General features: G+C 43.2%; 1 protein-coding gene across 18 annotated transcripts in view; it reads right to left on the bottom strand.

The window, feature by feature from the left end:
- The window catches only part of MACF1 (microtubule actin crosslinking factor 1), a 414,929-nt gene that overhangs the window by 33,461 nt on the left and 368,720 nt on the right, over positions 1-12,748 (bottom strand). For 17 of the 18 annotated variants that reach the window (XM_060258431.1, XM_060258437.1, XM_060258435.1 and 14 more), the window contains 9 exons: positions 10,053-10,284; positions 9,588-9,814; positions 8,156-8,278; positions 7,493-7,594; positions 6,914-7,015; positions 6,481-6,654; positions 3,677-3,832; positions 2,424-2,621; positions 1,341-1,469 (listed from right to left, as the gene is read on the bottom strand). In XM_060258431.1, the coding sequence (XP_060114414.1) occupies positions 1,341-1,469; positions 2,424-2,621; positions 3,677-3,832; positions 6,481-6,654; positions 6,914-7,015; positions 7,493-7,594; positions 8,156-8,278; positions 9,588-9,814; positions 10,053-10,284 (1,443 nt within the window). Of the gene's footprint in view, positions 1-965; positions 1,470-2,423; positions 2,622-3,676; positions 3,833-6,480; positions 6,655-6,913; positions 7,016-7,492; positions 7,595-8,155; positions 8,279-9,587; positions 9,815-10,052; positions 10,285-12,748 lie in introns of those variants that run through there. The other variant, XM_060258444.1, reaches the window with a different exon arrangement.

Below are 12,748 nucleotides of genomic sequence, written 5' to 3'. Positions count from 1 at the left end.
AAGCTCACAGTGGTAGTAATTTGGACAAAATGACATTAAATCCCTTACCTGTGCCTGAGGGGAGGGATAGGAAGGTATGCAAGTCCAAGAATTCCTCATGCTCATTCCCATGACGGTGAACCGACACTTGTTGGATCTTGATACTGCTCTCCTTTCCATTACATATGCACTCCCCCCTACAGCCTGTAGGGTTTCTTTACATGGCTGTGTCATTTCCTTCTTATCACCAAGCTCTATCCTGTCCACAATTGAGATGGCTAGGAACATTTCCCAGATCATCCCTTAGGGGTGAATTGTCCCAATTCGGATGCTCTGAGTTCCTGTTCATTTTCACAAGAACTTGGTCTAAAAGCTTTTCTTGCTAACTTTCTTCCATATGAAGCACAGAGAGCTGCTTCAACAGAAGCCTCTCTAAAAGGGTGGATTTGTCACCAAATTTTCCCTAGCGTCTGACAAATCTAAATGCTTGCTCCCCACCCCTACAATATACCACCATGCATTATCAAGATCCCTCATCTCTGCTTGTCCAGCTGGTCTTGTGCAAGCAACAGGAAATATGAGAAGGCTACCTAGGATGTCCTGCACTTTTGTATCTACTAGAAACATCTAGGACCTCATGGCTATTCTCATGAACATCAGTGGAGCCCACTTAGTACAACAGTGAGCTCCTCCCCACTCCCACCCATCCTTCACACCTAGAAGGCTAAGTCTACCTGTGGCCAACAAGCCTACTGCAAACTCATCTGTTTCTAATTCTCTAGCCTTTGTGTACTCTTCTCACCCAACTGTGGATACATTTTCCCACAACACTCATAAGTACAAATACTGCAAAGTGACCTGGAAATTCTCTCGCTAGCCATTAGCTGGCCCGCTATGAGGCCGCACCAGAATCACAAATATTCTTCATGGGCTGCAACTTTGTGCATCAGCTTATGTTCCCATTCTCATCTCTTAATGCTTTCATCTTCTTGCATTCAGAATACCAGACCCCAGCCTAGGGCCGAACAGCAACACAGGATTCTTAACTCATTACCGATGCTAACTTTCGGTCCCTAAACACTCCTCTCCTGCTTTAATCAAGCTGGTTACATTTTGCATTGCACCTTTGCATCCTGACTCTCAGGGATCACCATTCCTGCTCACATCTGACAAAAGGAACTGTGACTCTTGAACACTTATACCCAGGAAATCTTGCTAGTCTTTAAAGGGCCACTGGACTCAAATTTTAAAAACCTGCAGGTCCCCACCTTCTTGAACTCTGTCCATATAAAGACTTTCCATGCTGAATTAATAAAGCAAGGTCAGCTGCCACAGGGGTCAATTCAGCAACTGCAACTCACCATATGGGCACTCAGTTGTTCCCGGGCAGTTTCGGGCAGCCCGCCTGTTGGTTTGGAGGCTGACAGCTGGCTCTCCATCCTCGTGAGCCATAGGAGGAAGTCTTCAATTTCACCATGGAAACCCTGAGCCTGCAAAAAAATGCAAAGTGCATCATGGACCATTTCTTGATTTGAACACCTGCATCCCACCTCTTCCTGAAAGCTTCAAGGCAAGGGCCAGGGCTTTAAAAGAAGAGGAAGAGAAATACATGCTAAAGTAGCATAAAATATTGCCAAGTGAATATATCGCAGCCTCTTCTCAGTGGGCCTTTACCAGCTGCTAAGGAATTTTACATGTATCTTGAAAATTACACTGTCAACTAAGATTGTGACTCTTATAATGGCTTCTAAAAGTGAGACTATCTTGGCTTGCTAAATTTTAAAGATGTTCTATTCCTCCCTAACCACCCCCCACACACTGTAAATCTGTCCTCTGACATGCTGATCTTGAAGTAATCTTATCTCAGTCAAAGATTTGTGCCATCCTTATCTTTCAGGGAACAGTGTAGACGGTTTGTTTATATATCCATCTTAGGAATGTAGGATGTACTCTAGACAGAGGGTGGTGTGAATTATTTTTGAGAATGGAACTGATGAATTCTTTTCTAAATACCAGACCCTAACCTCTTTGTTTTGTCTTATCTTATAAAAGAAGAACTTTGTATCTGTTCTTTATGCCAGCTTGTTAGTGAAGCTTGGGCACTCTGACAAGCTCGTATCAGAATGATCAATAAAACAGCCTTTGTTAGCGAAAAGCCCTGAGTTAATCTTTTTCTCTCTCAGATAAAACTCAGGAAACTCCCCTAACACCAACTTAGCATTGAACACAAAAGCCACTAAAGAAACCCTGACAAATTTCTGAGAGACTCTGCCTCCAACAATATTTAGCCTCCCCCCCCCCCCCCCAAATATTCAAATTATTGGAGAGTGGCTGAGGGTGTGCATGCAGGGGGCAGTCCCTGGTTAACGCTGATAAGAAATGTCACATTGCAAGAGCTCATCAACTCAGGAAAACTGTGGAGGCCAAACTGCAAGGCAGCCCACCTGCTGAAGGGTCATCTGCAACTGCTGTTCTCGTTCCTCTGTCTTCTGCAGCACTGACTCCCAACACGCATTCATCATCTCCAGCCGGTTCCGGAGGCTGCTGGCATCGTCTCCTGCGCTGGATTCCAGGAGCTCGTTGCCAGCTTTGTTTACTGTCTCCACTGTGGCTTGGTGGGCCAACACATCATTTTTCAGCACCTTTGTACGGCATCAGGAGCAGAGAAGAAAACAAGATATTCTTTAAAACTGAGTACATTTCCACCTTACTTTGAAGGGGGATGGATAAGCCTCCAACCCCCACAAGACGACACCCTCAGGACTCTAATTCTGAGAATGCCAAGAAACACGACTTTCTTTTCAAGAGATCCATCTCTGCTGCTTCCTGTACTCTGCAGATCTAGGATATGAACTCAGGACCAAGGACAAATGAAGATAGTAGATGGGCTTCACCAAAAATACTGTCTCTGGTGGGGGCCAGTCATTCTTGCTCCCAGTAAAGGACATGAGTCAATAATCAAGCAAACACTTATAGAATCAAAGAACCATAGAATCAAAAAGATGGGAGATGCCTCCGGGGTAATCTAGTTCAATCCCCTGACAATTCAGGAAATTCACAAGTACCTCTCCCCCCAACACTTGCACCAAGCCCAGAAGATGGCAAAAAAACAAAAACCATCCTCCAGGATCCCTGGCAAAAATGGTCTGGAGACAAATTTCTGCCTGATTTGAAAGTGGTGAACAGCATTACCCTGGTCATATAAGAAGAGGCCACAAGAACTAAGCACTGATGCAACTCTTCCTGCCCTCCTACTCATGATCTGCCTATGTTCAAAGAATCAGCACTGCTGTCAGATGGCCATCCAGCCTTTGTTTAAAAACCTCCAAAGAAGGAGAGGAGAGCCTACCACCTTGCAAGAAAGCCTGTTACACTGAGGGTTAACTGCTGAGTAGTCTAGGATGCTGTATGCAAAATCTCTCCTGCTCTTCCCTCAAGCAAGTTGCAGTGCAGCTGTCTTGTCACAGCAACAAGGAGGAACCTAAGGTGAGGTAGCTGTAGCACAGGGGAAGTCTAGCTTTTGGGGGACACTGTGGGCTGAGAATTAAGGAGGAGCCTTATATTTTGCACCTCTCCTAGATCTTTCTGTTGAGGCCTCTTGAAGCACGGATGTCAAAGACAAAACCTAGGAACATGTACAAGCAGAGCCAGCATCCTATCACTGAGAGGAAACCACACAAAGGGCATTTGCACTTACATGGTGCTTTGCCAGCTCCACCTCAATAACCCTTGGGTCACCGTTGATGGGCCTCTGGGCATCCAAGAGCTCTTCTGTGTGTGTCAGCCATGCCACCAGTTCAGCCAACGCATGTTGAAACTGGCCGAGAGCCAACAAAGCCCCTTCCAACTTGTGCTGTTTGTGGAAGATAAAGTAAGAAGAGCAATTTTTTTCTCTGTCTTTTGATCACCACCACCACCACCATCCACCACTGCAAGGAGTGCTTTATAATTTACAAAGTATTACATGCATAACTGGGACTTTTTATATACAGAGTATACAGAGTATATACAGAGTATTTCAGTAATTTATTATTTTCATTCATGTCTGAGAAAAAGAGACAGATCGTATTTCTTTCAGTGAATTTGTGCATGCTGTGTCAGACAGTACAACTTCCAGCAATCTGTAAAATTTTGTCATGTACCCTTTTAATCCAGGTACCCAAGGTGATTTCCATAACCTAGCTAATAGTTCTTGAGCCATAACTAAGAAACTAATCATAACTAATCAATCAGCTCTGCTTATGCCTGACAAAGTTTGTGTATTCTCACTTATATCAACAGTATTTAGGAACTTGTCCCAAGGCACTGCAGTTTTTGACCATCATCAGGAATAGTCAAAACCTGGGACAGCTTTAAGAACATTTCCAGCATGCAAAGGTGTTTAATACTTACATATTATATAGTTCTTGAGATATAACATACCATCTATATAGTACTTTAAACTGTGCTCACTTTAGATTCAAATACTAACCCCAAGGAAAAATTATCCTGTCCTTGACTGGCTAGATTCCAGACTGATCCTATTAAATCCTCCATAAGTACTGCTTCCTACACTTACTTGTTTTCAGTACAAGATCACATAATTGAGCAGTCATGGTCTTTTCTGTAATAATTATTTCCTGTAATAATTGTTCTGTTTTCAATAAAACCTTGTTTACTTGGTTTACAAAATCTGCAAAATGTCCAATACGAAAACAGAAGAGGGCCTGCAACCATTTATTTGTAAACCCTCTTCCTCCTATGTTCTGCAATTCCTTACCCAACCGGATCGTTAAATGGCCTCTCTTTATCCATTCTGTGAATGTTCAGACTATGTGATCTAGATTACACTATTCTAAAACTGATATTCCTGCATCAAAGTGTATTTTTATCATTATTACTGATTCTTATCATCTCAGAGGGAATAATTATATCTGTAATTAATTGCTTCTTGCATTTTTGTTAACCCACAGTTCAAGAGCAGTTGATATCCCATCCTACTCCATATGAACCCATTGGCTATTTTTATCCAGTGAAAGCCAGCTTTTAACCAAGTTAACTGAATTGTTTAATATGCCACCTTGAGGTTTGGAGTGGCTATGCTCCCATCATTCCCCAACCCGTTTCTAATTTCGGAGAGTTAAAAGAATGAAAGCTCAGTTTTAATTACTAATTTATTAGATGACATTCATTTAGTGATTTCTGTTGGCCTATTGAGGGCACTCTTGAAATCCTAATGAAAGATACAGCTGAACAAGAAATAAAATCTAGGTACAATCCTTTCTGTCACCCCCCCCCTCAAAAAAAAAAAAAGAATAACTGCAGCTCTTACTTTCATTCCTTTTCCCTTGGCTCTCTTCAGATTCTCTTAATTCCATTAGTAAAACTGTTTTTATATTCCCCAAATTAAATCCAAGGCTCTTCCTTTGTTTCTACCTACTTTCAAAATCTTTTCTAGTATCCATGATAAGAAAATAAAAGTTTTTCTTCAGTAAGTTTTACGCATCTACCAGTGCTATGTAACTCAGAGTGTGGGGGGAGATCACAACACTAAATCACAAGAAAAGGAACCTGCAATCTACAAATTAGATTCTGATACTCCAAATACACCAATCATAGCACTTAAACTGTAAATGCCAGGGCTTTTTTTGAGCAGGAACACAGTTCCAGCTGGCTTGGCATCAGAAGGTAAAGCCTAATCTGCAAATGAGTCCCTGCTGGGCTTTTTCTACAAAAAAGCCCTGTGTAAATCAATGGTGATGTCAGGGGGTGTGACCTAATGCACAAATGAGTTCCGGCTGGCTTTTCTCTACAAAAAAAGTCCTGTGTTTTAGCATGTTCACAAACAACTCCACTAATTAATAACATTAGTAAGAATTATCAATTTATTTAGCTCACCTTGAATCAATATTGGATTAGACAGGATTTTAGTTTCCTCTCAATCACATTAATTTATTCTATGAATTAGATCATTTTAACTGATCTAATTCTAATCCTGGAGTTTACTGTAGGCTCTGTACTAAGAGTCCTGTAAACTCTTGTAGGATTGGCTACATCAAGGGTGTGTGGCCTAATATGCAAAGGAGTTCCTGCTACAAAAAAGCCCTGATGAGAAGGATGACAGTGAGAAAGTTCTGCTGAATGGAAGCTCTGACTTTTCCCCTTGGCTCTGAATGCAACCTCTGGGAGTCTTTAGCAGCTGCACCCTCAGCAGCTACCACTGCTGTCCTCTAATGGGATGGAAACTAGAAGCTCCACCCTACTCACCCTAGCCAAGAAGGCCCCAAATGGAACCAGGGAACCCCCACCAGCCAGTGGAGGGGCTAACATGGCAACTTCTCCTGCCTAGATCTATCACCCGCTGCCAAGAGTCATTTTAAGAAACATCTCTAATGACAGGCTTTTATTTTTTGCTTTGAAATTCTAATTCATTTATTCTATAAGCTTCATATCCCATCTGTCCAGGGCTGTTGGATTCTTGGGCCGCCCACCCTCTGCAGCCCCCCTGGGGGATTGCCGTACCTGCCTGTGGGCTATTTTCTCCCCCAAGTTCTCCCACAGATGTTTCAGTTCTGTCAGCGGCTCCCGGATGATGTCTCGATCGGTCTCGTCAGTAGCTTTTTTGAGCATCAGTTCCCCCTGATGATTCAGTTTCTCCATCTCAATTTGCTGCTGGTAAACTTCCATTTTAAATTCCTGCCAAAGGAGGAAGTCAGGAAACTTATTTTGTAATCATTATTATTATATACATAATATAATACTAATCAATCACTGAGCGATACACATAGACGTTGCACTTCTCAAAAGCTGAGTGAGATAAATGAGCCATGAATAAGGACGAGAGAAGACAGTCTAATTCACAGGACAGCGAGACAAGCGGAATATAAATGAGGAAATCCTCCCCTCTCCCTGGCAGCAGCAGTGTCTCCAGGTTCCCATCCAGCCTGGTACACACCTTCATCTCGTTCAGCTGCTCTTTGACGGTGTTGAGGTCGGTGCCCACAGGTGGCATGTTGCAGAGTTTAATCACTGTGTTATCCAGCCAGTCAAACATAGCCTGAAAAATGAACACAAGACACAAATGGAGAAAAACCAGCCAGCTGTTGTCTTATCAAGGCATGGTGAACTTGGACTATATATGACACAATTTAAAGTAGCAAGGTTCCCCCACTCAGCTTAACCTATTTGCAAGGGTATGTTGCTAACCTGAGGCCACTAAAGCTTGGAGAAAACAACTCAGAGGCCTGTATCTGCTCTAGCAAGCTGGGCAACACAATCCAGGACCATGCCCTCCCACTTTCCCCTAGCATCTGGTACTTGGAAGCACACTGCCTCTGCCCATGGAGGTTCCATTTAGCTTGCACAGCTCATAATTGTTTTAAATTCATTCTGACAAATTAAGCTTTGAGCCTGTGTGCCTTCCTAGATGCAATGGTGGGGGCCTTATTACCACAGAAACCCTTACTGCTTTTAATGCATTGGCCTTGACTTTGCATGCATTTCTCTCCTCTCCGTCCCTCCCCTGCTTCGTTACCTGCAACGTGTCCTGATACTGCACTGCTGACTGCATGGCTTCTTCCAGCCTCTCCAGTCTCTCCTTCCAGGTTTTGTTCAAGTTTTCCCAAGCACTGTTCATCTGCAACAGCAAGGAGGGATTTAGTGTCCCTGGAACAGCTTGCAAGCCCACAACCCAGAGGGCAAGGGAGAATCAAGCACCACCCAACATGCCTCTGCCAGAAAATTCACTGGGGCAATCTTCCTAGGCAACCTGCTTTTTACCTGGAAAAGCCCTTCAGTGTGACCCTGAAGACTCATCTTGATTTCCAAGAGTCCTCCAGCACTCTCCTGCTAAAGGTTTTCCTTGGGAGGTGATTATTGTCCTGCCTGCTCTGATCTTTTGCCCATCTGAATGGGAGATGGAATGCTAAGCATGGGCAGGGGGTGCATTCTTCCTGCTTCCTGCCTTCCCAGTTCTAAACTGTCTGGAGCAAAGGCATTTGCTCAGGGACTGGTGCACCCACCCAGTGTCATATTTGAATGACAACCTGTGCAAAGCAGATCCACAACACGCACAGCTGCTCTGCATGGGCCCAGGGGAAACAAAACACTGCATGAGTGCACCTCCCCAGAGGAGAATGCACCTGGCCCAGGAATCACCTTGGGTGTGGTGGAAATCAGCACACACATTTCTACTCACCTCATCGATGCTCTTCTTCACTTCTGGCTTTTCGGTCTCACCACAGGCAAAAATCAGATCAGCCCCCAGGATCCGGATGAATTCCAGTTCATCATGCAAACCATCCGTTTCCTCCTTTATTGTCTATAGGGAAGATCAGAGAAGCAGCAGGTGAATGTGTTTAATAGTAAAACTCTATCCCTGAATGATGCTAACTGTCAGAATGACAGCACATCATGACAAGCAACTCACGTTTCTTCATGGAGCTAATTTCTATTGAAAGACAAGCTCTGGCACAACTTGCCCCAGTATAACAACAGGTGAGAGGATGACTGGAATTACTGAACAGAGATTTCACAGAGCTGCTGAAGAAGACACTAAGTGTGGAAACTTACTCAGCTATTTTGAATACTTTGTCATTATCTATTATGTGGAAGTAGCTTTCCAAAGCCTAGAGTACAAGGAAGCTTCGTATAAACAAAAGAAAACAAACCTGCCCTTTACCTAACAGTCTAATATGGAATAAGGAAATTGCAAAACAAGTTTTGGAAGAGAGATTTAGGTTGGTCTGTAATAGTAGAACAAAATTTGAGTCCAGCAGCATTTTAAAGATGAACAAGATTTCCAGAATATTTTTATTTATTTATTTGTTGCCCCCCCCCCCCCCCCAAAAGCAGGCTCAGGGCGGCTCGCAACAGTCAAGACTAAAACAATAAAACAATGAATAAACATTGGAGTTGACAATTAAATTGATAATAGCAATTAAATAGTTTAAAACAATTTTAAACAGTTTTGGTGCTAGTATTAATTTCTATTTCAATATTTTCAGCGATGCTGGGCGTCCTCTTGTACTATAATTCAGCTAAAGGCAATAGTACTGTTTTACAGGCCTTGTGGAACTGAGCAAGGTGTTGCAAGGCCCTTACTTCTTCTAAAAGTTGGTTCCACCAGTAGGGGGCGGCAACTGAGAAGGCGCTCTCTCTAGTAGACTTCAGTGTCGCCTCCCTCGGCCCAGGGATCGACAATAAGTTCTGCATCCCAGATCTAAGTACTCTCTGGGGAACATGTGGGGAGAAAGGGTTCCTAAGGTAGACAGGTCCTTGGCCATATAGGGCTTTAAAGGTAATAACCAGGACTTTATAGCGAATCCAGAATACTCTCAGAAGTATAAGCTTCTGAGCGTCAAAAGCTTGTTTCTGGAAAGCATACACTCTGGAAATCTTGTGGGTCTGTAAGGTACTACTGGAATGAAGACTCAGGTGGAATCTCTACTCCAAGAAAAGATATCCTTTGCTGGAAGATTTATTTTCTTTGTATTTAGGTAACCCTGCATGAAATCATATACTGTGAGCGATTCCTGCATTCCCTGTGGCATTTGGAAAGTTAACAATGGACAGTGCAAAGCCCTTTCTCCTGAAGCAGAACTGGTGGTGTCTTTCTTTGCCCTCCTTACCTCTGCGGCTTCCACCTGCTGCTTGATGATGGATGGGTCGATCCCGGGACTCTCCAGGTCATGGACAATGTCCTGGGTATCTCTGATGGTGGTCAAGAGGGCAGCCAAGTCATACCAAAACTTCTCTGCCAGTTCCAGGACGTCCAGGAATTTGATTTCGCGTTCTTCAGCCCGAGCTTTGATGTCTTCCCAGAAAAACACCATCTGATCCAATTTATCCTGGATTTCTGCAAGGGTGGAAAGGAGGATAACATCACAAAACTGAAAAATGAGGCTCCTTCTCTACCAGAAAAGAATAATTCAGAATACAGGAGACTTCCATCACACCAGAACACATACAGGAATCTACTGAATAAGAGATTTCCAACACCAAGGAAAACATACAGGAATCTGTTGAATCGCTGTGGTATATGGAGGAACACAAACACAAGATCTCCAAGTATACCCGGGCTCCAGCACCTTTACCTTTGGCTGCCAGGTCCTTGTCTGCTCCTTGGGATCGTCCGATCAGTTCTTCTCCACGGCGTTTCAGAGCTTCAAAGGATGGCTGCAGCTTCTCCAGTTCCATTGTGGCATTTTTATTGTCACTGATGCACTCCCGGATCTTCTCCACCTCTGCCGGGATCAGCGGAGGCATCCGCAGGCGGGAGGAGAGGCTCTCCAAAGTCTCCAGCATCGGCTCGATCTTGTCATGGAACTAAAGGGAAGAAGGGATCATTAATGAAGGAGATGACACATTGCAATACATACCTGTGGAGATATGTCACAGCAGTTCTGAGGTTGAGCAGTGGTTTCAGAGGCAGCACAGCTTCAGAAATTCCGCTTTAATAGACACACAGAACTGTGCCTTCTAGACAATCATTCCAAAAGAGTGCTCTCTTTTTTCCCCAAAAGGTTATCTTGGCAAGCCCCACACTACATTTGGAACTGTCTTCCTAGGAAAACTTGTCTGCCCCCTTCTGTTGCCATCTTCCACCAGTGGGCAAAGTCTTTTTTGTTTTGTTTGGGATTCCCTCAGTGATCCCTCCTTCCTCCCCCATGTTTTAAAAGTCGGTTTTATGTTTTTTCTACATGCATTTTAGCTTTGCTTTTCATTCTTTTTGTTTGGTTTTTAAGACATGTTTTTATTCTGTATGTATGTTTTTAATGTTAGCCATCTTGGTGGCCCTGATAAAGGCAGAAAAATGGGGTATGATTTTTGTAAATAAAATAAATAATGATCATGCCTCTTCACCAAGATTTTTTCTTTGAAGGGGAACGACTCTGGAAGTCACATGGCTTCCATGGTCAATTTCATTGCCAAGTCAGCCTTTTAGAAAAAGCTGCAGCTGGAAGGAAATTCATCTCAAACTGTACATGCTGGGCCGTTCCTTCCGCTGCTGCTCACTGATGGGCTGTTCTGGAGGCCTCACACAACAGTCTCTTGGTGGAATGAAGTCACACCTCATCTTTACTACACTTTCTGAAGGGCTGTAAAACAGAATTTGGCCTTGGGGACAAGGTCACAGGATTGTATTACAGTTGGGTCAGGACATCATGGCGGCAGCAGGAAAGGTTCTTCTTTTTTTTAATTGAACATTGTGAAGCTAGTTTTTGATGTTTTGTGTTTTAAATAGTTTGGTTACCCATCTTAGGTTTCATTTGTTTGGGAGAGAGGGGGGCTTAACATTTTGATCATTTAAAAAAACCTTAACGAGACTCAAAATCTTAACCTTGTTTCTACAGTGCCCTAAACGCCTTCTCAAGAGTAAGAAGGAAGCAATTCTGTGCAGCTATAGAGGAGGGTGTTTTGTTATAGTACACATTTTTCATAGGAAGGAACACACTGCTTTATTCACCACTGACAGTATGAGCCAGGAAATTCTCTTCTCATCCACAAATTCACCAGAGGCCTTCAGCCAGCCACTATAAATTTCTGCTGCAATCAAGAATATGGCCTATTCTGTACTTCCGGCCACATCAGCGGGAAGCATGTTATCTGGGGACAGCTATCTGCACTCTCTTATTTTTGCTTCAGTTAAAACAATGGGACAAAAGGTAATGCACTAAGGCCGTCTGTCTTGATGAGACAGCCTGTGTTTTGCATGCAGAAGATCCCAGGCTCAAGCCCCGGTGGCATCTCCAGTTAACAGATCTCAAAAGAGCAGAGCTGGGAAAGTCCCTGACCTGCTTGAGACTCCAGGTATAGACTTCATTTAGTCCCAACACTAACATTTCCATCACAATTCACAACAGCTGGTGTTTTCCATTTCCCCCAAACCCCAGTCTGAAAAAAAAATCTGATTCTGCAATTAAGAGGGTGCTTTTTGAGGATTTGCTACATCAGAATTCACATTTTTGGAACCGCTGAATCAGAGAGGGGTCCCCCCCCCTTTCTAAAACCAGTTCACAAACCAACGTTACTTCTGGATACTAACAAATAAGCATAACCAACAACCTTCCAAAAAATAGGAGCAAGATTTCTGGTCAGGACAACACTGACCTTTTCTAAGTTAAGAATGGGTTAAAAATGTGATGGGTGGGTTTCTTACCTCTGCAATCTGTAATGGTGGGTGCAGTCAACACAACAATGAAATGAGAAGACCACGCAGGGAGCAGGCCAACAGGTACCCGAGACACACAACAGAGAACACATTCCACAATGGGAAGGGTGAGGAGACATGAGATGGTGGTGAGGAAAAACTCAGAGTTATTATGAGCATAAACCAAGAGGAAAATAAGTGACTAAACACCACAACATTGTGCTTTTCCCCCCAAAAAACAAATCTCTAAAACAGATGAGACATGGAACAAAACTTGCACTAGTTTTACCAGTGGAACATTTTACCAACTAAAATCAAACCGCATGCAAGACAGGTGCTTTGGATCAATAAAATGAGGTAATGAGAAATTTGAGTGTGACTGCTTGGTTGAATTCATTTTTTTTAAAGATAAAAGACGTTTTAAATAAAAGCCTTAATCCCCTTTGCTATTGTTAATAGCATCTCATTAGCAAACAGCAATTCCTCTTTCTGCTCATGTGGATCTCTCCCACTAGCCATCCTGGAATGAGAAAATCTAGTTGCAATTGCCTCCATAAAGAAGAGCACATAGAGAATGGCACATCACTAACAGGAACATACAAAACTCTCTTAGGCTGAACCTCAACAATGATTCCTCTT

This window comes from Heteronotia binoei, chromosome 17 (genome assembly GCF_032191835.1).
Source record: "Heteronotia binoei isolate CCM8104 ecotype False Entrance Well chromosome 17, APGP_CSIRO_Hbin_v1, whole genome shotgun sequence".
Classification (NCBI taxonomy): Eukaryota; Metazoa; Chordata; class Lepidosauria; order Squamata; family Gekkonidae; genus Heteronotia; species Heteronotia binoei.
Note: the sequence above shows the minus strand (reverse complement) of the source record. Positions and strands in the feature narration are given on the sequence as shown.